This window comes from Elephantulus edwardii, unplaced genomic scaffold, assembly GCF_000299155.1.
Source record: "Elephantulus edwardii isolate Elephantulus edwardi_28Jun2011 unplaced genomic scaffold, EleEdw1.0 scaffold00199, whole genome shotgun sequence".
Taxonomy (NCBI): Eukaryota; Metazoa; Chordata; class Mammalia; order Macroscelidea; family Macroscelididae; genus Elephantulus; species Elephantulus edwardii.
Window position 1 is genome coordinate 3567651 of NW_006399949.1, and position 26742 is coordinate 3594392.

The following is a 26742-nucleotide window of genomic DNA, read 5'->3' on the forward strand; positions in this document are numbered from 1 at the left end:
GCTCTTTAGTATCTTGAATTCTTCCTTGTGCTTTGGCTTCTCTACGCTCCAGTGCAATCTTCAGAGTTTCTTCTGACATCCATTTTGGTCTTCCTTATTTTTTTTTTATTGTTGCTTTTTTTCATTGAAAGGATTTTTCATTCATATATATTGTATTTCACACATTCCTTAATTCACATTGTGTTTCATAGGATCATTTCCATACATTGTGCCTTATAAAATTAATCAACAGTGATCTATGGCCACTATAATAGATATAAGAGAGAGAGAGAGAAAGAGTGCACACATAGAGCCTAACTCATCAATAGAACTAAAATTATAAAAAATGCAGATTAAGTAAAACTGAGTAGAAGAATAAGCTTCTGAATTAATACATAGTGAATTGAGAATATTTGGGAAAAAACCCCTTTATGTTTAATAAGGTTATTTCATTAAGCTTTAATTATTTCACATACGAGGTAAAAATGGACCCCTCCATTCCATTCAGTCCAGTGACCATCTGTCTAAATGTTGATGGCCGCATGCCCATTCCATTACATTTATACGTTCACATTCCATTGCTGAATACCACGGCCCCATTTGCTCTTCAAATAACTATTAATCTCTTTACACTTATCCCTATGCTGACAGGAACAGCTGCTCGTCTCGCCTTCTCCCCTCTCAGACTTTTACAATTCCTATCCCTCTCTCTTCTTCATGGTCAGCTTACCCTCTTGATAGGTGTTATAAAAAGAAAAAAAAAATAATATGTAGGAAAGAGACAACGACTGGGGGAGTGTGCAGAAAGGTAAATCCTGAGACAGGTTCAAATGTGTCCACTCCCTTGGCTTAAGTTTATTCTTTTTTATGTGTCCAAGCCTGAGGCAACATCCAGGGGATTGGAAAGATATTATTTGTGTTCAAATTAAGGGTCAGTAAACAAAGCACTCCTGAACATCCTGTAGGAATCAGATAATGTTCTCCAAGGCACGTGGTTCCTTCCCTACAGCAGTCCAATTAGAGAGGCAGCCATCCCTGACAAAAGGTACAAGGAAACTCCCAGAGTACTTTCTTGGGGGCAGTAAAACACCTGGTGGACCATCCCTTACCTCCTGCTTCTAGCTTCACAGGGTGGACTTGGATGAGAACAAAGAAACACAGTCTTTTGATTCTCACTCCCCCCCCCCCCCGCCATATATGTAAAGGAAAAAGTTTGGGGACTTGGCTTTAAAAGCCAGTGAATAAACAGTTAGCCTTTTACCAATGACTTAGAGAAATGGAAACGCCATTTACCTTTGAGTCACACAAGAGATTCCCCACTGTAGCAACAAGAGTAAACATTCTGGGTGGCAGCAAAGAAGTTAGACGATGTTTAAAAGAAATTATTAATAGCCTACAAGGCGCTAATGGGTATACTCTTGGGTGTTTTTGTTTTCTAATACCTTGAATTTGTAGGTGAAATATTAACAATAATCACAATGGGACTGGTTATCAATATTTGTGCCTCAACTTAATGAGAAATCTAGATTTCTTAGGATTGGACAAAGAGCTGCTAGATATCTGTGATAAAAATGGAAAAAAATCACACATGTCAGTTTTAACTATTCTCAAATTATGCTTTAAAGAAACATAAGCCAAATAATAGAATCCATTTTCCAATTGTATGTAATCAGCAGTGTTAACTTAGAATGAGCTTGAAGTGAACACAAAGAACAACACATTCAGCAAAGCAAGAACTGATTAGAACACTACCTATTTCTTACAGCTTTATTAAAACCAGTAAGTCATAAAAGTGCCATAATAAACAATATTAGAGAACATTTTAAAGGTGTTTGGTTAAAAAAAAAAGAGGAGAAGGAAGTGTTTAGCTTGTACATTCTCTTTTTATGGAAGATTGATTGGACACGTTGACAGAATACTATTGTAGGCTGAGGGGCAGATAAGCAGAGCCAAGCGCAATTGGTACTCAGGCAGGACAAGTTTTATAGTTTGCAAGCCTTGTAGTATAAAATGAAAATGCAAGGCTTCTTATTCATAGATTCTTTAGAATTTCAAAATAGTGACACAGAATTAAACAAAGCACTGGGTGCACTGTGAGCATGAGCCCCTCTGTGCCCGAGTAGTTTGCACACCAGTCAATGTGTATGCTGTATCTGGGTTAATGGGAATAACGTCTATCCCCGTTTTCCACCAAAGGGAGGCTGCAGGCATGGGATCAGTACCTGTGCCCTGTCTTCAATGGTTAGTAATTTCATAAACATGGAGAAGAATTCTATAATTTTGTAATAATTTTCTAATGAGACTTTAAGTCAATGTCTGATTATTTACAACAAGTTAGTAAGAAGGTATCAGCAATTAGAATGTGATACTTTGATATCACCCACAAAAGCTGTCCTTGAAGGAAATTTTAATCCCATGAAGATCCATATGATCTCATCTGTTCCCTGTGTTTTCTTTTGTAATAGAAGTTACTAGAATATTTGGAAGGAAGTAAATTCTTACTTTCTAACCAAAAGGTAACTTGATCCAGGAATAAACTTAACATCCTTTGTGGTCACTTAAGTTTTTGTTAGAGAAGTGAATGAAAGAATGAATGAATAGAAAAAGTCATAATCCTATCAGGTCTAAAATAAGGGACAGTTTTATTTCCGTAGTGTATAAAAGGTAAACATGAACACTTTAAAAAAAAATCTATTATACCTGATAAACTAGAAAAATTGAGTCCTTCTGAATTCAAACAGATGCTTAATTAAGTGTGTGTGTGTGTGTGTGTGTGTGTGTACCGTCAAATCAGATCTGACTGGTACAGGAGGAGATTGCCCCTTCCTTCTCCAGCAAAACATCTGGTGGATTTGAACCCACATACCTCTGGAATTGCAGTTTAGCTTCTTGCCCCTCGGTCACCAGAGCTCCCTCAGATGCTTAATTTCTTATAAAATAACCGTGAGTGAAGACTTAGAGCTTAGACATTAGTAGTTTGCCAGCAGCTGGACTTTAGTCAGGTTTCTCACAGAGGAATTGATTAGATGACAGAAAAAAAGGACACATAACTTGGTCACAGGGACTTAATAAACTCCAAGTAATCTCAGAATCCCCAGGGGATTCAGAATCAAGGAGCTGGTATGATGACTGTAGGCTTATCATGGTCAGAGTCTAAACTCTTTCTTTGCTTTGACTACATGGACAGAGCACGTTTAAGAAATTCCTATAGACTTTTCTTAAATGCTTTTGTGATTTCATAGCCACGGATGTACTCTTATTTCATTACATTTCAAATGCTTGAAACAGTATTAATATAGTTAATATAGTTGTTGTTGTTGTGTGCCTTTGAGTCAGGAACCGACTTGTAGCTGACCCTCTAACAGGTTTTAGAGGCAGTTAAATCTCTCGGGAGGAGAATACCCATCTTTCTCCCGTGGAGCAGCTGGTGGATGTGTGCTTTCAGGATTGTAGTGCAGCTCCTTACCACTAGGCCTCTGGTTGGGAACACTGGTGGCTTAGTGGAAACGATCTGCATTGCCAACTCAAAGGAATATGGTTCAAATACACCAGCAGTTCTTGGGGGGGGGTGGTAATGGGCAATATTTTGTTTGGTTTATTGTCTCTGAAAACTCACTGGAGGGTCAATGATGAGTTGATTCTAACTTGACAGTACATACCAACAGCACAAGCTCTGTTGGCCTAGCAGGTAAGGAGTCACACTGCAGAGTACTCAAATCTGCCAGTTTCTATACAGAAGAAAGGTGGGGCGTCTCCTCCTGAATTACAACTCATTCCATTTACATATAGTTGTTGTTCTTAGTTGCTGTAGAGTTGATTCTAAGCCTGTCAGTCATATATGTGCAGAGTAGTACTGCTCCACAGGGGTTTTCAAAGCTGTGAACTTTTAGAAGCAGGTGTCCAGGTCCGCCCTCCAAAATGAATCTGGATGGGTTCAAACCACTAGCATTTTTGCTAGTAGCTGAGGGCTTTATCCATAAACTACTCAGGGTGACTCTTCCTGCCTAAGTCAGTATCAAATACCGCCTTCTGCTTACTTCAAGATAAAAATGTAATTGCTTTCCTATAAAAGTTCTTGCCTATAAAAGAACTCACATCAAAAAATGGATTCCAATCAAAGCATTTGATCAGTGCAACAGACACAAGGTTTCATGTAACACAGATGCAGGGGTAGAATTTGTGTTTCTGAGGATCTCTCTCCTCCAATTTATGCATTTAAGAGAATTTTTACAAGGTTTCTCCCCACCCCCAAATGTTACCATCTATAATTACTAAATTATGGCAACATGGTAATAGCCAACAATGCATTGCAAGAGGATTGTAAAAACTGGAAAGGAGGGCCAATTCAGGGTACTGTTGGGATATATAATTAAACTTTTTTAATCTTAGTTCAAATGGATATTTGCCATAGGAAACAATGCCTTGTCCAATTTCTATTTGGAAAACATGTCATTTGTAATACTTGACTATTAGATAAATTATCAGATATTTCTCAATTTTCTTCAGCACTCCTGAAAGTCTTCAATGATGTCTAGTAATGCAAAAGTACTCTGGACTGAATACTTGATGACATGGGGCTATATAGCCCAGCATTGCCACTAAAATGCTGTGTACTCCTGGACAAGCTTGTCCAATTTGGACCTTAGTTTTCTACAAAATACATTTAAAAGGAGGCGAATCTGATGGTCAGACATAAAGGGCACCCCAGTTTCAACATTAGGCTGGCTATAGGCATCTTTAACGCTGATGCTTCTTTGAAACAAGATGAGACTGCTTTTAAAAAAGGCAATTGTTTCTGTTGATTTTGAGGGCTTTTGTTTTGTCATGGATTTGCCAGACCAAACCTAGACATCTAAAATGTTTCAGGCAGCACTGATAGTTTCCTCGACTGATGTAACCTTTCACCTGAGGCTTCACAGAGGAGCTTTTGCGTACATTCTAAAGGCCCTCCTGGGAAAAGAAAACTGTTTTCTTCGTGACCTTGGCTTTACAAACTATTCATTCAGCTATATTCTTGAAGACAGTAGTACATTTTCACTCCTAAATATCGACAGGATAGTGACTTTTCAACAAGCACTGCCTAAGGGAGAAATATTTGTCATTTTTTAGTCTTCTGCTACCCGCCTTACCTCACAGAATGGTAGTTTTATTTTTTATGTTAGACTTAAACACAATTTGAGGTCAAGAAGACATCTGCGCTCTAATGTCAAGTTAAAGCACTTAAGAAATTTAAGAATTCTTACTTAAGAATTTATTGACTGTCACGTTTTCCCTTCAAAATCAGATTTTGTAAAACAGCTTTTCTCTTTTGTCTTTTAAAATGATTGTAAACAGTGAATGTCTAGAGGTAAAATATAGCCAGACCTTACTAGTGAGGAACAAAAATGTAAGAACAAAGAATTTAAGTATACACACCTAGAAATATAGTAAGCTAAGAATTTACTAGAATGTTTTATCTTCTGACACAAAGAAACAAGAATCCTTTGAGGAAACAGATTCCTGAGCTTTAGAGAGACCTGACAAAATCATCTAATTCCAGACCACAGCAGGTCAGACAGAGTAATAGAAAGCTGACTGTGGAGACAACAATGCCAACAAATATTTGACAGAGAAAAGCTAGAAAGTGGGGAACACATTGACGTGAAAATGCAATCCACCTACAGCCAAATGTGTAATGTTCAATTAAAGAAAAATAAACATGGAATTTTAAGACTTCTAATCAATCTTTCCTCCTGGTAATGATGACGAATGAACAAAATAAACATTGTGAGGCATTTGAATTCCAAGTCAAATTGGCATCACTTTTCCCAGCCAAAGGATAAAGTAAATTCGAGAATATTTGCAATCTGTAACAATTATCATATTCCTGAAAGGTAATGTTCGGGAAGGAAATAATGCACCTGGATGACGCACACTGCGTACAAATTTTATATGCAAACCAATATAAGGTTAAAAAAGTTTTAAAAATTGTCATAAGAAAAGAGAAGGAGATAGTCAATAATGAAATTCTTTATGGAAAGGTTAGGAAATCTACATTTTTAAAAAAAGCAAAATGACTTTAGAAATCCAGCAATTTGAACTCCGAATCTAAAAAAAAGTAATTTTTCTAGTGTATCTATCAAGTTCATATTAGAAATAGTGATTTAAAACAATATGATCAAATATAATCAATATTTTATCACAGGAAATAACTTTGCTGACCATAAAATGAAATTGACACTATGCCAATTTTTTAGAACTTTTTCACAGCATATTCTTCCCATTTAATTATTTTCCCCATTCACTCAGGGTTGCACATTTTCCTCCCTGCCCACCCCTCTTCCCAGTTCGCTTTTCTCTTTGAAAAGAAAAAAAATTCTTATACAATCCCCCTCACCATGCCAATTTTCAATTAAAAAAACATTCGCCATCATGTCATAATCATTATGTTACTGTCTTCAAGTCGGAACCAATTTATAACTGACTGTCCAGTGGGATTTTAGAGGCTATAAATCACAAGGGAGGAGCCTGACCATCTTTCTCCCTTGGAGCAGCTGACGGATTCAAACTGGCCACCTTCAGGTTAGCAGGACAATCCTCTATGGCCTGCACCACCAAGGCTCCATAATCTAGTGCAAGAACACAAAAACTTGACATGCAGTCAATGTCCATATTCAATCCTCTATATGCAGTGTGAGCTCTGGTGGCCCCGTGGGTAAGGAGTTGCTTTGCCAACTGAAAGGCAAGTAGTTCGATTCAACCAGCTGCTCCTCTGAGGAAATATGGGCAGTCTCCTGCTGTGCTATGATATCTAGTCTCTGAAAACCTGCTGCGGGGTCAGCTATGAGTCAGTTCTGACTCAATGCCACAAAACAACTAAAAAAAAAATACACATACTTTTGCAAAGTATGTTAGTGATTAGCACTATTACTATTATTACTATCCTTACTGAGACTTTACTATATGACTTATACAGTTTAACTATATATATATATATATATATATACATATTTACCCATTTATTCCTCAGGAGATAGGCAATATTTTAATCCTTAGTTTTACACATATTTTCTCGATGAGGAAACTGAAGGTCTGCAAGATTAGGTAACTTGCCTTAGGTAGTAACTGACAGAGTCCAAATGTAAAACCAGTAAATCTGGCTTGAGAACCGCTTTCTTAATCTTTAATTTGTCCCATATCCTTCACTCAAATCACATGAATATACGCGTCACCCAAATTCCTATGTGGAATCTTCATCTTAAAGTTACACTCAAGGAAAGCACACACCTCTTTTATATAGAAGGAGCATACTTTGCACTTATCAAAGATGGAATATAAAGCTATCTTTGAAGATTTTTTTTTTTTAAGAATGGGTATGAATCACAAAGATTTCAAGATTCACCCTTTTGGTGCTATAAAATTCAAGGAAATCAGATCATGATCATGTCATTTCAAAGTATCAGTCCCTTGAACCATTTCCCTGTCTCTTAAATTAACAGCACCCAATAATGAAAATAACTTCTGAAACAGTATTTGGTGTACTTGTCTTTGCAGATTGACGAACCACCACATAGATCTTTTGGCCATTTCTTTAAGGTAAGCTCCTTCAGTCTGAAAGCCTTTTTGTAAGTGGAGCCCTTTCTGTTTGGAAAATCCATACCAATCAGAGTCCCTGAAGGCAGTGATAGCTCAGTGGTAGAATCTTAGAATCTTCCAGAGTTTGATGTCTAGCCAATATAGTCCATGTGTAACCACCATCCTTTAGTGGAAGCTTGCATGTTGCTATAATGGTAAGCAGATATGATCAAAGCTTCTTTACCAAGAGAGACTAGGAAGAAAGGTCTGGGCAATCTAGCTCTGCAAGTCAGCCAGTGGAACTCCATGGATCACAATAATCCTATTCACAGTCAATTATGGGATAATGTAGGGCTGGGCAGCATGCCATTCCACATGTAGGAGATTGCTGTAGAAAGGGGATTAAATGGATGTCAGCTAACTATGACAATAACTCTGTGCTCCAATTTAATTCCCAATGCGTCTTTCCATTTTACCTTCAATTTCCTCAGGAGAATGATGACCCAGATGGATTATTCTCCTTGCTTTACACTGTCATATAACTTTTCCTTTGTATAATATAATCATGAATGGAATTAACTATCTCTAGAAATACATTTTAAAAATTGGTCTTTTCTGCAAGACTCTAAATTGAGGCCTGTCTTTTGGAAAGAACATCATGCTGGGGAAAGTTGAGGATGGTCAGAGGAAAAGGGGAAGACCCTCAACAAGATGGAATGACACGGGACCTTTTCTAAAAGTATTTACCAATAGTCTCAAGCATATCAGAGATCATGGGATGACCCAGGAAAGATTAAGGCTCAGATCTGTTGTTTGTAGGGTTATTTATTGACTCAATGGCAACTAACAACAGCAACAACATATCTAGATTGTTTAATGCTAAATTCCTAACACCTGAAATAAGAAAGTTGTAGATGTTCATAAAATATGTATTAAACAATATATGCAAAACACTATAAAATCATCAAAATTTTCAAAAATTCTCTATATTATTCCAACAAAACTAAATATTGAATTTTCTTCTGGAGCTAATCTGTCTCCAGATTGACATTATCTCTTTCCATATTACTACCAGGAGAATATTATAATAGAGGCTCAAATAATCTTTATGGATTTAATTTTGTTTTGCTTTGTCTTGGTAGGAATTGTGTTTTCAGCATTTAAACTGTTATGGGAACAAGTAATAGAATACCAACTCCTGTCACTTACAAAGCAATGATTAATAATGGCTCACACCTATCTGGGAAGTTTATTAACAAGTTTCTACTTCCTTAAAAGAAACATATACCTATTTCTGTGCCAAGACAGTGTGTGTGGTTTGTTGTGGGTTGGGTTTTTTTTTGTTTTTTGTTTTTTTTTAACCAAATTATACACATTTTGTTTTGAATAAACATAAGTGAGCAATAAGAATTAAGATCTTCTGGTTAACTATTCACCTTCTTGGGAAAGTAGAGGGTCTGCAAAAGCTAGAAAGACCCTCAGTATGGGTAACTATGGGACTGAATATTATGAAGATTGTGAGGATGGTATAGGACAAGATACGGTTTTGATCTGTTATTTGTAGAGTTGCTGTGAGTTGCAGTCGATTCTACAACATTGAACAAGAAGAAGAATTATTCATTTCTTATTGATGATACTTGTGTATCCAAAATAAAGATTGCTTTGGAAAGAGACCAACCAGGGATAGGCTTAAAGTATCACTTCTGGTTGATAGGCCACAAAATGTGTCCTGTCTTCTCTAACTTCCATGATTTTTCTACTCAGCCAGAGTTTGGATTAGATTAATGTCATAATCAACAGTTTATAATTCATGTTTTGAAGAGCTAAGATTGTAATTTATAACACTTATAAACCATTTCTTACAAATGGTATAAATTCCCACTTCAGTTTCCAGCATTCAAAGCACAAGCTCAAAGGTTGGCATTCTTAGCTTTAATTTGCAGATGGAAAACTGAAGCATGAAACAAGAAATATATATTGAGTTTTATTATTCCATATGTACATATTCAAATTAGGTAGTCTCTTGTGTTTTTAATTTGTGTTTGCCTGCCAAATTTTCTGCTACATTTTTCATATTTGAGACAACATTTTTTAGGGATTTATTATGCTTTGTAATTAGACATGGTGACTTGCTTAGCATTGGAGTATTTCTTTAAGCTATCATTTTTAGCTGCAAATTAAAATTGAATTTTCCAACTCTGTAGAACATACGCCATAGTCTGAAAAGACATTCATCTATTCCTTTCATTCCATTTACCCCATTATAAAAGTAACAATCTGTTTTATAATTACAACAGGTCATTAGTGTCTCACTTGAGATGGGGGATAGAGAGGAAAATAAAGAAGCCGAGACATTAGGGTGGAGAGCAAAATTATTTAAAAGATTTTCCAGACATCCTTAGTAAAAACAAGGTGGAAAATTGTTTGCAAATCATCTAACTTATTCACCCTTGAGAGCAAACCACTCACGTCTCTGGTGATGACTGAGGGGCATGCCTGGGTACAAACTGAATCAACAGGACAGTATAGAAGCAAGTAAACACTTTTAAAAAAATGACTGTAATGCAAGATAAAAATCTTATCTGCTTGGTTTTTAAAAGAATCAAACACATTCTCTGTCTTCCTAGGTAATCAATTATGTGAAAGCAGTGCACACTTTACACTATTTACCTCTATTAGAGTACAATTCATGCCCTACTCATGCATGGCTTTGTCTTCTAAAAGCATGCTTGCCACTTGATATATAATGCCTGGGCTCATTAAAACAAAATAAATAAAAAGACTTGGAAGATGTCAAGGGAAACCCTATGATTTTGTGATCAGCATAACATTCAGGCGAACCAGGCTTTATAATGGGTGTGACTGCTTTGCTTCTTGCGCAGCTCTGTTGCAAACAGTCCTTTCTGTGAGCATGCATTCTCTGTTTCCGTCTCTCAGAAAGAGTAACATCCACATGCCCCTTCACTCTCAGTATATCTGAGTTAGTGACACTGGGATTCAGAGGGGCCCTCCTTGCTCACTAGAAGTCAGCAGTGTAGACAAGGAGAGAGGGAGCCTGGGACACACAGAGAGAAATGAGAGATAGGAACATGTCATAATAATAATAAAAACAACAACAACAACAAACGAGCTCAGAGGAAATTCTGGGACAGCTGAGAAGACTCTACCTCCCTAGGCCAGCATCAAAGAATGGAATGGATTTGAAATGGAAATAAAAATTGTGGAAGTGATGCTGGATAGAGAATCAGAAAGGGTAGCGAAAGAGCATGTACTTTTAGGAACACGTCCTTCTGATTTGGTGCCTCCCAAGCACTTTGGGACTGATTGTTGAAATAGTTGCCTCAACGTAGAGCCTGTAATGTGATTCCTGCCTCTGCCCATGTTACCTTTTCTTTCTGTGTACCTTGTTCAGTCTTCAATATGAGTCTGGTGACAAAGACTCTCATGGTCTATTTAAAAGTAATCAAGACATTCCCAAAACATCTGATGTTGCCCTTAGAGTGGGTAATGGTTTTCCTTTTAATTCTGATTCCCTCAATAGAATGACACTAATCCAGACTGATTTGAGTAAACAGGGCCTATTCCCCATTGTGTCTGTGATCTGAGAAAGAATGAACTTGAGAAAGATCGCTGCCTGGATGGGAAATGGCCCCTTTAGGTGTTTTGCTCAAGCTTAAAAGAAAAAAGAAAATGCCATCCAGTGTTCTTTCCAAGTATGCTCACTCTGGGGGTGGTAATTCTCAGAGGGGTATTATACTAAACTGCACCTATTAGTGGCGTTAGCACCAATAAGAAAGTAGAACTCTTTCTTTTGTAGTGTTTCCAGAATCGCTGACGAGAGCATTTCATAAATTTCCGCCTCTGGCAACACACCACAGCTTGACTTTAAATTCCTTCTTTCAGCTTTTATAAGGAAATTTTTTTTTTCTCTCCATTCAAAAACACAGACAAGATGCACTTCAGATTACCAACCTTGGTTTTATCCTAACACCAGGTAGTGAATAGTAAATTGGCAAATTAACATTTGGTGAAACCATTACAGCTAAAACTTAAACCACTGTCAAATTTCATTTTTGTACTTGGAAAGGAAACTTCAATAACTGCATTTAATAAAAAAAATAATAATAGGATGTAAAAAAGTTAGTCATTATCCATTATTAAATAATGGAGCTATTTCCAAGATTTGCATTTTGGAGAAAATGAAAAGGAAGACCTTCTGAAAAATAGAGGTGGGTCATATTTTTAGATCAAAGAAGGAGATCAAACAGAGAGGGGATGAAGTGGCATAAAATACTTATCTTGACAGAGTTTTACAGACATTTTGGTTAAATTGTTTCCCAAACGGAAGCTGTGTCTGTGTGCCATTTACGGAAATTCACAGTGTCCTATAATATCTGTACCATGCTATAAGCTGGACCATTGGAGGCTAACACTGTTACTTTCAAAATCCCTTTCTTATGGAAGTAGAGGATTATGTTGGTAACAAAGAGCAAGGATTAAGACACAAACTTGAGTTCCTCTTATTCTTATAAAACTGTGTTTTCTATCCTACTCCCTTTGCCTTTAGATCAAACCTCTAAGTTTTAGCCCCAGTGTTCTATCCTTTCCTGCCCCACAACCATCTCCTCAATATCTTCCTAGATGAACCAGCTGTGCTGAAGGAGGTTTTAGGAGAGAATATTATACTGACACGTTAAAAGATATGTCTCCTCTCAGTGTCTCTTCAGTGATCAGAAGTCTAATTTTTGTATTCTTATGCAAAAATAAAATTGGAAAATATTAGGGCAAAGAATTTCCTTTTTGATTGGAAATATACCAATATTTTCATGTTAGAGCTATTTCTTTCTTAAGGGAAGGGGGTTCCTTTTGGGGAGGTTATTGAGTTTGATGAGCCCTTTGTATTTTCTTCTGCTCTATTTTTTAGAACTGGTATTCCCATTGTGAACAAATATGACAGCTGTTGAGAAGCTGTCAATATTTAGCCCTGAGATTATTGCTTGCATGAAGAGCAGTGGCATTTTTATGTCCCGAATCTAGTATGATGGTGTAATAAAAAAAGTTAGCTCTTAACTAAAAAGGAAGTAAATCTAATTTTTGCTCTTAATTTTCAAATATGTTCACCAAGTCCCTTTAATGGGTCTTCATAGATGTCTTAAGGAATGAGAACAGGAACCCATATCTTCCCAAACTCTGAAAACCATTTGGGCTAATTCTTCCTCCCTACAAGATACCACTTAAAACCCCTAAAACAGTCAACATCTTTTTGTCTCATTTTTTGAACGCGACCCAAACTAGCTCTTCGCAAATAATGCTATTGTCTTTTAACTGTTGAGAAAAGTTTTCTATTATATAAGCATAAAACAAAGATCAATATTTACATATAATTATACCATTCCTCTTCATCTGCTCTAGCACAGTCCCTTCTCATACTGTTTGTTAATGCTCTCCCCTTTATCTGGAGTAATTGTCTTCTTTCCCCACTCAGTTGTATTCCAGCTCTCAAACTACATAAAATAGTAATTTCCTGAAAACATTTTTAACTCTGTTTCACTGTCTTTGAGACTCTTTGGCATCCCTCACCATATTCCACTATATACTGGAGTCATCTTTGAACAACTTTTAGACTCCCTCAGATTAAATTCTCAGAGGCCAAAATGCTAGACTTGATAATTTTCATTTCCCCCAGTTGCTAGCATACTGACTATTATTAATTAGCTCTCAGTTAAGTATTGTGTACCTAGAAAAGCCCTTTCAGGGGGAAAGTAATAATAATAAAAAAAGTTTGTATGCCGATTATCAGGGAGCTCTGGAAGCCTAGTGGCAAGAAGCTGAGCTGCAATCCCAAAGGCATGTGGTTTGAATCCACCAGCTGCTCTCTGGGAGAAGGATGGGCAATCTCCTCCCCTGCAATTAATTGCCTCTGAAAACCCGCCAGAGGGTCAGCTATGGTTTGTCTTCTACTCAATGATACACACCACCACCACCACCAATGCAGATTATCACAATCAATGTATCATTTACACTCAAGTGGATTTTGCTTTTTTATTTTGAGGTTGTATTTCAAGAATAGTGAAATAAAGAGCTGAAGAACTTGAAAGGTAGAGTTTGTCTTCTAAGTTGGGATGTGTTTGAGAACAGTAGGAGAATTTTTTCGCCCATAATTATTCTAGTATAGCTGGTATAAATAAGAGATATCCAGGAATGCAAGACGATGATACTCAACTTCTCTGTGGCGTGATCATGGAGACTGTGGAAAACTATGGGCTAAGAAGAATACCCAAGTCATATGAAATTTCAGAAACAATTCATTCCTACTTCTGTAAATGGTCCCCAGAAAGCGGAAAGACTTGCCAGACAGCAGCCAATGTGCAGGGCAGAAGAATGTACTGCAATGTTTCCAGGTAGTCTTGAGCAAAGCCAAATTTTTCATTCTTCTTCATTGTTCTTTAATAGGGTTCTAGTTACACCACCCTTCCATTCGAAACTCTTCCATGGTTTGCTAGCGCCATTGTGTTACTATCACTCTCTGCCCTGGTTTATGGTCTAGCTTTTCTTTCTAACTTTATTTCCTATTCCCTTCAATTTGATGTGAACTATTGGACACTCAGGAGCATAGCAGCAATCTTCCCAGGTCTTTGTGTTGGCTGAAATCCTCTTTCCCTATTACATATCCAGGACTAAGATTCCCCCCTGCAATCCAAGTGCAGCCACATCCTACATTAGGTGTTCATAAGGAGTTCTATTTCCTTACTCCTTGTATTAACTTGCTCACATTTTTCATATGACATGTATGGTCTGTCCTGTGGACTCATTCTCCCAATAAATGCACAGCTCTTGGGTGTAAAAACTGTTTCTCATTCGTCTGTGCAACTGTATCTCCCCTTATTATCAATAGCTGATAGTTAAATTATTAAAAATGAATCAATCCTTTTAGCCATCACTTCTCCTCCTCCTCCTCACTGCTCAATGCTCATGAATACTGACAGAATATAATTTAATTAAAAGGTAAAAGTACAGATTAAAAAAGCATGTTTAGTGTCACTGCTTTTAATAAGAGACAGTTTTGGTAATTTGTTCTGCCACTGAATAGGATCCATAGCTTAACTTTTGGACCAACTTGTTCACCTTGACCCTTTAATTCATTCTCTCCAAAAGCTCTGACATGGCAGGATACTTATTATGTATTCTTTATCCCACTAACTGGACACTTCCTATAATCCTGGATTCCACCTCATCTTTTTCTCATTAAACGTTAAAAAGAAAACTGAAGGTTCATGGAGTCTGAAAAAAGTTTCACCCTCAAAGTAGTTGAACTTTCATGGGAAAATTTCACATTGTTTTTCACTGAGCTATCTTTTTTAATTCCATGCTCATTCTTATTTAAGAACCTGGAAGAGTTGGAAATTTTTTAAAAATATTCAAGAGGGGAGAAACATTTCATTCCATAATGACACTACCAAGAGATTTCACCTAAATAGGTTTGTCCTATAGTCTCAGATAGAGTCTAGATCCATAATGAAAGCAACCCTATGTATGTCAAAGAAATCCAGCGTGAATTGCTAGTAATGCATTTCTCATTTGTTTGACCTTTTGCTCCGCCTAATAAACATAAAATCTCATTACTTCAGATAGATTTTCACCTACCAGGCAAAACAGAGAATCTAAATTCTGTCTGCGGTCACCATCTAAGAACATTTTAGTAGTTTTGCATTCTGAGAATGTATGTGGTATGATGAAAGAATAAACACTGTGGTTGCTATGGATAGTCCAGCAATTCATTCAAGTTTTCTACTGTATAACTCACACCCTCGTCGAGGATCACTGCACTTCTAAAACCCAAAACAAAGCAAACATACCTCTCCTTAGCGAGGTAAAGGGTAAGTGATGTATTATTATCAAATAACCTTTTTTCCAATAGTCGCAAGGGAAGGTCTGATCTGTGATCTAAGATCTCTTTCTCCCAGTTCCCTCTGGGCTTGAGAGCACCCAATTGTAAAACAAAATGCCAGACAGGCTGCTACCTGAATTCTACCTGTAGTTTCTGCTTCTTACCCACAGCTCAAAGAAGCACAACATGGGAAAACCTTAGGCAATGTATTTGCTTACTCTTGAGAGAAAAACTATATCCATTTTAAAAGAAAAAAAAATATCCACAAAATGATTCTTCTGTAAAAATCGCATCGCTGTAGGAGAGAATATTTCTCTCAACTCTTCATACCCAGTGGTTTGAAATGACAGTGAACTGGACTCTGCCTTGTTCTGTTGCTTTAGAACTTGTTTAACATTGCACAGAAATTGTTTCTGGAATATTCTGGAGCATCTACTATGGGTCACAGCAATCCCTTTTGGAATATATCTCTCTGGGTAGCATGCAGTGAGAAAGAAAACCAAACACTGATATTAATTAAATGAGACTCATTTATACACATACATATCTTTTAACGGCAAAACCCCACAATTAGCAGAAACAGATACTTAAGCATATGAGCCCTGAAGTCCCATTAATTCTAGAATACTGGAATATATTCTAAAAAAAATACCTTTCCTCCTTCATCCAAACTACCAGAAGTCAGTCAAAATCTCTTTTTGAAGAGGAGAGTATAAGACACTCTCTCACACACAAATTCAAGGTAGTGTTTTTGGCAAGAAAGTTGAATTAAAACTTAATGGATGAAGTATTTCCTTTCTTATGAGCCTCACTCTGTCCAATTCTGAGACCAGCCCCAGAGGCTGTGCCATTCCAAGCGTGGCACTGAGGACCGGTGCGTGTTTGAGACCTCTGTATTGTGACCCAAGGGTAGATCCTTAAGCCGTGCCTGTTACATCCTGCCCATGTCTTCCTCCCTTCCGGACCCTTTCCTGTTCATGAAAAGCTTCCCAAAATTCAGCCCTGCTAAGGGTGGGGGCACAAAAGAAAACATTAAGTTATGAAAAAGAGAGCACAGAAGGCATAGTGGTTTTGAGTTATCAATCCCAAAGAATTACCAGCAAACCAAATAAAAATAGGGGAGGTCAAATAATGGATTACAGTTTTCAAATACTTTTCACTCTCACTAGGAGTTCTCTACCTTTTTATTATTCTAAGTCCATTCTACCTCTACCAATTTTTATGTGGTAACAGCACATGGCCACTTTTGTATTAAAATAGTTAATAATAAGTCTTAGGTGAATTTCAAAATGCTAGCGTTTCGGTGTTAAACTTTAGGATTATCAGGACCATGTGACTCTAGGTAATCCATACATTCAAATGTAGAGACACATTTTTGCGGATAATTAGTAAAGCATAGCCTTATACAGAAGCAAAGGTGTTCTTAATAATAGAATAGACATCAGGCCATTTAGAAATCACATAGTATACATACTGGCCAAAGAATATGGAAAGCTTCAGAACAAAGCACAGTAAGATGCAAGTGCTTTTTCCAATACTTTATGAAGTGCAATCATATTTTTTCTGTGTTTTTTAGTCACTTTGCAAGGGAAAAGCTAGACAACTGATGTCTCTTAAGCTCCTGACAACATATTTAAACACTGGATTTTTAAAAACTCAAAACCATCTATTTTCTTTCAGCATAAAAGATGCTACCATGACCTTTTTGTCTCCATAAAAGGGCAATAACTCCTACAGATATTTTCTATCCAGTTGGTTTTTCCTGGTTTTGTATAGGTTCTCCCCGCCCGCCCCCCCTTTTTCATGAGATTATATCAAGCAAACTCACTGTCAGGGACTCCATTCCAACCCATACCAACCCTGGATGGAGCAGAACTTTCTCAAGAATTTCCAAAGCTGTCACTCTTTATGGAGGCTGACTCTCTCCGTTTTCTCCCCACGGAGTTGCTGGGGATTAGAACTGCCGACCTTTTAGTTAGTAGTAGGAAAGTTAAGCACTGCACCATGGAGACTGTTAACCTAAAAGTGTTTATTTCCTCTTTCCACTTGGCATCAGTGTTAGACTTTCCCAGCTAATAGATCTCAATCAAATCTATATTTCTACCCCTTCATTCTTTCTTACACACACAATCAGATCCCAGACGCAGAAGGAAACAAAGTCTGCTAGAGTTTGCTTATACATATTTTCATGAAATAGCTTATGAACAAAGATAATTTCAGATCTGAGACAGAGAGATTATTTTCCTAATGATGAAAAGATGGCCAAAACTAGGTCAAACAGAAACATCAAGATAACCTTAAAAGGTACTTCTTGTGGATATTTTTTTTAAATTGGTAACATTTTAAACTAACTTTCAATATTAAGGCAAAACAAGAAACTCAAGTTACTCTACTGAGGCCAACCAAGCAAACGAGTGAGGAAGTTTTAAAGGAAAATAGCCACTTCCTTTTCCTTCTTCAGAGAACTTGCTATTTCCCCTACATATTTACACAGTTCAGGTGTCTAGACAATAGCATGGTCAATATGATAGCGTTGACCCTGCTTTGCCGGCCTTTGCAACTTTTCCTTTTGCTGTCTGGACCGGAAGCCCCTGCCAATAACGTGCATTTTGTTTTGACTTTAAGGTGCTCAGTTTTAGTACCCAAGTCCATTTTCCAGGCATTCGCCTGCAAGCATTTTCATCTAAACACTGAACTCTGTCCACACCACCCCCTACATCTGATTAGTGTCAACACAGCTGCCCTATTCTGAGGAATGTAAACTAATATTGTTGTTAGACCTCCCTCAACCTTAGGAAACTTCCTCAAAGTCTTAAGAGTCTTCAGGAGCTTTTTGGCGTCTCCCTTCTCCCCAAATGACTTAAGTCCCTAAGACCTTAAACTTGTGAAGGACAGACCAACAAGGCAAACCACCAATTCCTTAAAGAAAAATCCTAAATGTTACCATATGCTAAATTTGCATTTAAGGGTCTATAAATACTGACAATGCTCAACTTGACAATAATTTTGTCATACATGGTGAAAGTCTATGACAATCACCAAGTAAATAGGGACACTTCTAAAGTCCCTTCAGGAGTTAGATGGATCTCTTAATTTTAATTAGATTTAGAATGAAATGGTTTTTTTAAAAGTGCATCTGAATATTTTTGGGGAATAGCTTCATTTCCTTTTAGGACAGAGATAGCAGTAAGGAAAGAACTTAAAACACAGTTAAGTAATGTAGCCTACTGGTAGGTCAACACCCAAGAGAGGAGTCATTTCAATGTATCTAGCAGAATGTAATCGGCTTTCCCAGCCTGTTCATACAAAAAAAAGTGATTTTATACATCCCTGAGTACAGAATGACTCCATACACACATGTACAGATTCTCAGTGACACTGTAAGTACCTACAATGTCACCCAGAATCCTCATCCTTTTCTCTATTTCATCTTCTAGTTAAAAGGAAAAAAAAAAAAAGAAATCTTACAAACATCTTTGAAACTAGTTCTCAAGATAAGGTGCTTCCTACTTAACAATTTTCAAAAACATTACATCAAGTGACCAAGAACTACACATATGTAAACTTTTGTTTAAAAAGTAAAATAAACCAAACAAAAAACCAACCCACAAAGCATCTCTAATAGAGTGTTAGAATCTGAAATCAAATCCTTACCTCACTAAATTGAGTCTGGGCATTGTTTTCCAGGTACAACATGTTAGCTGTAAGATTGATCAATGCCGCTGTCCTCTCTTCTGGCTCCAGGATTTTGTCAGTCCCCCCCACCCCCTGAGACCCTTACAGTATGAATCTACTAAGAAGATAACAGAACTCAAGTCCCTCTCTCTCTTTCTTTCTCTGTTCATAACTTAAAGTTACCTCATATATACCCAACTATAGGCATGAGGGGGGCGGGACTCTTCTCTTTACCTGTCCAATCCATCAACTTCCACCTGGACTCCTCCACTCCAATGGAGTGAGGCCTCTCCCATCTCATTAAGTAGTTAGAATTCCTTATCACCAATCTTTGAAAGAAAAAGGAAAAAAAATACACACACACACACACAGGAGAGAGACAGAGAGGTAAAACTTTCCCTTGTCTCTTTCATAGGAATGTGCCCTCTCTCCTAAAAACAAAGCAAGATCTTCCCAAACAAATTGCACTAACACCACTACAACTCACACAGACATTTCAGAAAGTTACTGCACACTTTGTAATTAGAAAGTAAAACTCCAATGAAGTATTTGGTTTTCTGTTTTGGTCCTTTTATTTTTTTTTTAAACCTAAATGTGCAGTTTCAACACTGATTACACAAAGCCGAAAAGTAGGAGACCAAATTTTACAACTACTTCTTGATAACTGAAAAGGTTTCAACCTATTCTCCCCAAAGATATGCCAGTGGTTTCGTATTAATCAATAGCAAAGTTATATACTTGAAATTATCAGTCCAGCTAGAATTTGTAAAAACAAACAGCCATCTGTATGATATGCAGGAAATAGAAATCTTGAGAAAGATACTCATTTAAAAAAATAAAAAAAACAACAAACAATATACATTTTAATCAGTATTTTTAAGACAAGGAAAAAAGTAAGTTACATATATATTAAATATTTCTTTTCTCTACATTATTATACCAACTTTTAAAAAAAATGTTCAAAGATGCTATGTTATTTCCCAAATAGCTAATAAAATGATGATGATATCATATGAAGGGCTCTGGTAATGTAATTGATAGGTGTTATACTGTTAAGGCCGAAGGCGATGCCTCTCTGGAGGTTCAAATCCACCATATGGGGTTCTATGGGAAAAAGATGAGCAATCTCCTCCAGTGCAATTTACAGCCTCGGGAAAACCACTGAGGGGTCAGCTCTGAGTGGGTTCACACCTAAACACCTGGACAGAGTGAGTGATTTAACATGACACCTCTATTTAGATAATAACAATAAAGTTTAAGTCTTAAAGCTGAACAATCAATTAGTGTTTGCATTAAAATAGATTTCTAAATATGAATCTTGAATGTGACACTAGTTTCCCTGGTGAGTATGGTAAAATGCACCTTAGTGGCTACTGTGTCATTCATGGAAATATTCTTTACTGCTAAGTTACATGTAAGTAATTAAGTTAGATATATATCTGAAAGCCATCACTCCCCCACCCCCTCAGGAAGTTACTTCCCTCTGTCCTGCCTGAGAGTTGTAAACGGCCAGGATAGTTACTGTAGGAATTAAGGCTGCTGCAAAAAACTCAGAAGAAGATCATTACATAAATTTTACAAAGAAAGTTTGGAGATCAGTTTATGACCTTGGATTTGCCTAGGTACTCATACATTCTTAGCCATAAAATACATATAAATAAAGGATACTGTGGACTTTGGGGCTATTTCTTTTTAAGTGCTTAGATTGTTTGTGAAATGCTTATTTTCTTCACAAAGAGTCTTCAACACCATCTCTCGATCTGGTGGACTCCTATGTAACATGGCATATTTGTATCAGATATAACGTTCATTTCTTCACTGAAATATTGGAAAGAATGACTTCTCTCATTATCTATAATTAACCAAATGGGCCCTGGCAACATAGCAAAGAAAAGTTCCTTACAAACTACTGTATAATTATTTCTACCAGGTATTTAAATTTTATACTACAGACAAGCAGAGAGTGCATAGTAGAGGGCAGAAGCTTCTGTTCTCAAAGCTGTACCTCCACAACCTGGGGCTCAAAAAAGCGGATTATTCTGGGAGCCATGCACAGTGCTTTTGAAAAGCAGATTTCAGGACCTGTCCCAAGACATGCTTAAGTGAACTCCCTACACAGTCTCCCCAGCATCTGCATGTTTTTTTAAATAGCCTACTAGGCACTTCTCATGAGTCAGTCCTGGGAGGCAATGCCCTAGAGCAAATCTCCTCAGCTCAACTACCTAGAAACTCATTTTTTGGATACTCTTTCACTCCACTAGGGTTGTGTAACCACTTGAACTCCAAATCTCAGGTTCACATTTCTTTGGAGATGTTACTGTTATTCTGTCAAAATTCAAATGAATGGTCACTTACACAAAGACAAAAGAACTCCAGGACATTTAAAAAGCCAAACTCTCTGTTAACCCTCAACCTCAGCTTTCTGCAGAATCAAGTTAACTATAGTCTCTCTAACCCTATCTATCTAGCCCACCTATTTAGACCAAATTTAATATAATAGAATCAATCACAGCTCCTTGAGAATTTTGGCAGTTTCAGGGAAGGAGCCCTGAACTGGGAATTAGAGAGTATAAACCCTAATTCAAGCTCTGCCATTAGCTAATTCTGTGTCCTTAGGGCAGGTATTCCATCCCTGTGGGCTCCTCATTCGAAAAATGAAGGGTATAACTGTGTTCTAAAGACTCTTACAAAAATAAGAATTCCTATGTCTAGAATCCTGGACAATGCATTGAGAAGATAACTCCTATTTCTCTTACATTTGTTGTATGTGTGTGCTTCAATTATTCAACTTTAAATTGTACAGCTGAGGCAGAAGATTGCCCAGGTAAGACACTTAAATCATGAGGGTATAAAAGGTAATACATACATGCATAAATAAAATATGTATTATAATTTATTATAATATATAATGTGTGGTATTAGTTAATAGTTCTTTTACATTTGAACACCACATCCATATTACCATCAATAGCTAATTCAAGTACATTTGATCACTTTGATAATAAGTATGGGTACCTGATCTACAACTCATGCATCTATTCATGAAGGAGGTTACAAGGCTGCACCAATTCTCCACACTCATCAGGTAACAATATTTATCCAGGGGTCTCAACATTTTCTCAGTGTGCATTAATTTTCCTAATGACTGAGTGATGTAAGTGAGTTTTATTATCCCCATTTCACAGGTAAATTGGCAAGCTCAAAGATCCTGAGTACATTTCCCAAATCTTCAGGAGTCAGAGCAACCCCATAATCATTCAACCATTTCCCTCAAACTGCTGCAAGTTTTATGGCCTTGGGATTAGGGGTCAGCACTGCCCCTGGGACAGAAAGGCTGTAAATCCATAACTTTGAGAGTAGAGAAGCTCTAAGACATGGGATCAATATACACACACTACAAAAAGAAGAATGCTAGTATTTTGTAGAATATCTTTCTTACTACCTAATCATGTGAGAGCTATTTGCATATTAAAAATATGAGCCCCTTATCATAAATGCTATGAAGGCTGCCTCCCTCAATTTCTCCCTCCCTTCCTATTTTTTTTCTTTCCATTCCTCCTTCCCTCTCTCCCTGATTGGTAGGGAGAAAGGCTTTCAAACTTGCATCGAGTTTCGTAGTTTACTTATTAGAGTAAAGAAATTATAATTTTTATCTAATCAGATATATCTGCCTTTTCTCTAATGACCTAATTTTTCCCAGACATGCTTTTAAAAACTTTGCTTCAACTATAATATCAGATAATTATGATTTTATTTGTTAGCAACTAAATTGCTTAACTCATCTAAACTTATACTGGTAGAAGAAATATATCCTCCCCAAAAGAACTATCATAAGAATTATCATTTATTTAATAATTTACATTTCTTTCATCTGACTGGAAATGACACCGTTTGGGGGTCTTATTAAATAAAATTTTTATTTTATACTGGTTTACTTACAAAGTTCGTATACCTTGAAATGCCACCATTTTATACCCTAAGTAAGAGAGTTAAACTAATAAATATTTCATTGGCACAAAGAAAAGAATTCTTTAATAATGGATAAATGAGTTGTTATTTCAGTCTCCTCTATGTGGGATTAGATAGTCTCTGTTGCTGTTTTTGTTAGATGCCTTCATGTTGACTACGACTCATAGAGACCTGTGAATAGCAGCAGATCTGAGCCTTGCCCTATCTTGTGCCATCATTCACCATCTCTGACACACTCAAGCCCATTGCTACAGTCACTATGTCAATCCACCCTTTTGAGGATCTTCCTCACTTTCTTTGACCCTTCACCTTTCCCAGAATGAGGTCTTTTTCTAAAGACTAGCCCCCTCCTGACAACATGACTAAAGTATGTGAAAGGAAGTTTGACCATCTTTGCCTGTAAGGAGTAGCCCGGTTGGATTTCCTTTTGTTTATTCTTTTGGCAATTCATGGGACAGTCAGGAATTTGAAGGAATTTACTTTTCTTCAGTTGTTCTTATGGATTGTTCAACTTTCGGATGCGTAGAATGGCATACAGTCTTAAAGCACTCATATGCAAACAATGATTGGAGGTTTGACTTCAGAGATGCCTCATAAAAAAAGGAGTGGCTGTCCACTTATGAGAAAGAAGTCACTGGAAACCAGAGGGGGGAACAATTTTACTCTGAGAAATTTGAGACCATCATATATTGAAAGCAACTTCACAATAAATGGTTTTGGAGAGTTGGGGAGGAAACAATTTGGCACGTAGGAGAAGCTGTATGGTAAGATATGAAAGAGCTCTTGCCCTCTAAGATGCACGTTTGCATCTAACAAGTTCACTCATTCATAGCTGGTAAGTTGGTTGCAGCTAACTCTTAGGTGATGCTCCGCTAGGTTTCCAAGTCTAGAAACCACAAAGGGAAACTCTCCATCATGCTCCAGAGGAGCCCCTGCAGACGTACGACCACCGAGTTAGCATAAACTCACTACTGACCGTGTCACTAAGGCTCTAACCCAATGGGCACTTCCAAAAAAAAACGAATAGTTGTGGAGTCAGAACTGACTCATAGCTGAGCCTACAGGGAGTTTCTGTGACTGTAAATCGCATGGGAGAAGATGGTCCATCTTTCTCCTAGTGGTGTTGCTTTGAGGTCAGGGGCACATCTCCAGAGTTACCTGCACAGAAGTAGGAAAAAGCTTGCTCTGTGAAGGCACAGAACAATGCTGAGCATTTCATTAGTTCTCTCATAAAGACAATAATTCTACCAAACAGAGAAAGTGGAGATTCGAAAAAGCCAAGGATTTCAGTAAATTTGGCTAGAAGTTGTTGTCGTTGTTACGTGTTGTGAAGTAGTGCTTGCAGCTCATAGTGACCCTATGGATAATAGCTCCGAAGCTTGTCCTATCCTGGGGCAATCTCATCGTCTGTGACACACCTACCCCACCACCACCCCACTTACTGTGTCAATCTATCTCATCTAGGATCTTCCTCTCCTGTGTTGTTCCTCCACCTTTCTAAGCATGATGTCCTTCTCTAAGGACTGGTCCCTTCTGGCCATGTTTCCAAAGTATGCAAGATAGAGCTTCAAAATCCTAGCCTTCAAGGAACAGCCTGGTTTCACCCTCTCCAGGATAGATCTGTTTGGTCTCTTGGCAGACCACAGCATTTTTAATACTCTTCTCCAGCACCACAACTCAAAAAGATAGATTTTTCTTCTATCATCATTTCTATCATCATATTATCCAGCTTTCTGATACATAACAAGTAATTGTAAGAAAATGGCTTGGATCAGGCAAACCTTAGTCTTTAGGCTGGCATCACTGCTCTTCAATACTCTGGAAAAGCCTCTGACAGCAGATTTTCCTAATGTAATTCATCTTTTGATTTCCTGGCTACTGGTACCAAGAATGTTGATTATGGAGCCAAGCAAGCTGAAGCTGAAGCTCTTCACCATCTATAATGATGCTGCCAAGTGGCCCAGTGGTGAAGATCTTTGTTTTCTTGATGTTGAACTTTAACACATATTGAAGATTGCAGTCCTTGACCATCTGCAGCAAATAGCTCAGGTCCACCTCAATATTAGCAAATGAGGTTGTGTCATCTGTGTAGAGTAGGTTGTTGGCGAGTCTTCCTCCAATCCTGATGTTTCATTCTTTCTCATTAAGTAGAGCCTCCCAAAAGATCTGTTCCAGAAATAGATTGAAAACATATGGAGATAGAATGCATCTCTGGTGCACACACCATGCAGTCCTACCTTGCTCTGTTCTGGCAACTGCTTCTTGGTTCAAATATAGGTTTTGCATAAGCACAATTAAGTGTTCTGGGATTCCTATTTTTCTCAAGGTTAGCCACAACACTCATTTATTCAAGAAAACAAAAATTGCTGATTTGGTTTCATAGCAATAATTGAGGCTCTTATAAAGAATGTACCTTCATTCCAAACATGTCAGCTTTTATCTCCTTTAACCTAAAAGCTACCTGAATATAACACAAAAATAGAATTTCCATCAGTTTATTCCCTTCTTTAAAAAGATTTTACGATCTTCTAAGAATCAAATCCCTCTACACATCCAAAAACTTCTCCAACAGGGTAAAAAGGGAAGCCACAGACTGGGAAAAAGGATTTGGTAAGGGACTTATATCTAGAATTTATAAAATACTTGAGAACCACAGAAAGATAAAGGTAAATTATCCAATTGAAAAATGGGCACAGGATATGAACAGACACTTCACCAAAGAAGACATTCAGATGGCCCACAAGCACATGAAGAAATATTCAAAATCCCTAGCTCTAAGAGAGATGCAAATCAAAACAACTATGAGATATCATCTCATCCCAGTCAGAATAGCAAAATTTAACAGAACAGCAAGCAACAAATGCTGGTGAGGTTGTGGAGAAACTGGAACACTTATTCACTGTTGGTGGAAGTGGAAAATGGTGCAACCACTGTGGAAGGCACTTTTCAAAAAGATGTAAATAGAGATACCATTTAACCCAGAAATTCCACTACTGGGAATGTATTCCCAAAGTGACCGTACCTGCAACCCAAGCAGATATATGCACACTCATGTTTATTGTGGCTTTGTTCACAATAACAAGGGGTTAGAAAAAAAACTAAGTGCCCATCAACAAACGAATGGATAGAGAAGCTGTGATATATTTGCACAATGGAATACTTTATTGCATTGAAAAACAAGGAACTGATGCAGTATTATTAAAAATTGGTGACCCTGGAGGACTTTATGCTTAGTGAAATATCTCAGTCACACAGGGACAAATACTGCATAGTGCCACTGTTGTAAACCAGAACTGACATCAGGATTGGGGGGAGACTCAGGAAGGTGGGATAAATAATGTGTACTGCATTGAAACAGATGAGGGAGAGAACTGCTTCAAAGGGATATGTGATTAGATATTACTGTCATGACAGGAGTCCAGAACGATGGCTGCATAGCGGAGTGGACCTGGGGGAGGGATTGTAAAACAATGACAAAATTTTTCTTTTACTTTTCAAAGAGAAGAGTGTACTGGGGGGCGGGGGCGGGAGAAAAGTGCAACAAGGAATGAATGGAAATTCAAAGTCGCTGTAAATTTTCATCACTCTGGCAATGGGACAATTAAAACAGACTTTCAAGAAAAAAAAAGAAGAGAGGGATGAACTGGGGGGGTTAGAGAAAATAGTGCAACAATGAA

The 26742-nt window shown here is 37.4% G+C and overlaps 1 protein-coding gene across 4 annotated transcripts in view; it reads right to left on the minus strand.

Moving 5' to 3' along the window:
* TP63 (tumor protein p63) overlaps positions 1 to 26742 on the minus strand; it is a 329984-nt gene that overhangs the window by 84881 nt on the left and 218361 nt on the right. For 2 of the 4 annotated variants that reach the window (XM_006897064.1, XM_006897066.1), the window contains exon 1: positions 19076 to 19260. The exons of the other annotated variants lie outside the window; for them this stretch is intronic. In XM_006897064.1, coding sequence (XP_006897126.1) covers positions 19076 to 19117 — 42 coding nt within the window. In that variant the 5' untranslated portion in view covers positions 19118 to 19260. Of the gene's footprint in view, positions 1 to 19075; positions 19261 to 26742 lie in introns of those variants that run through there. 4 annotated transcript variants of the gene reach the window in all.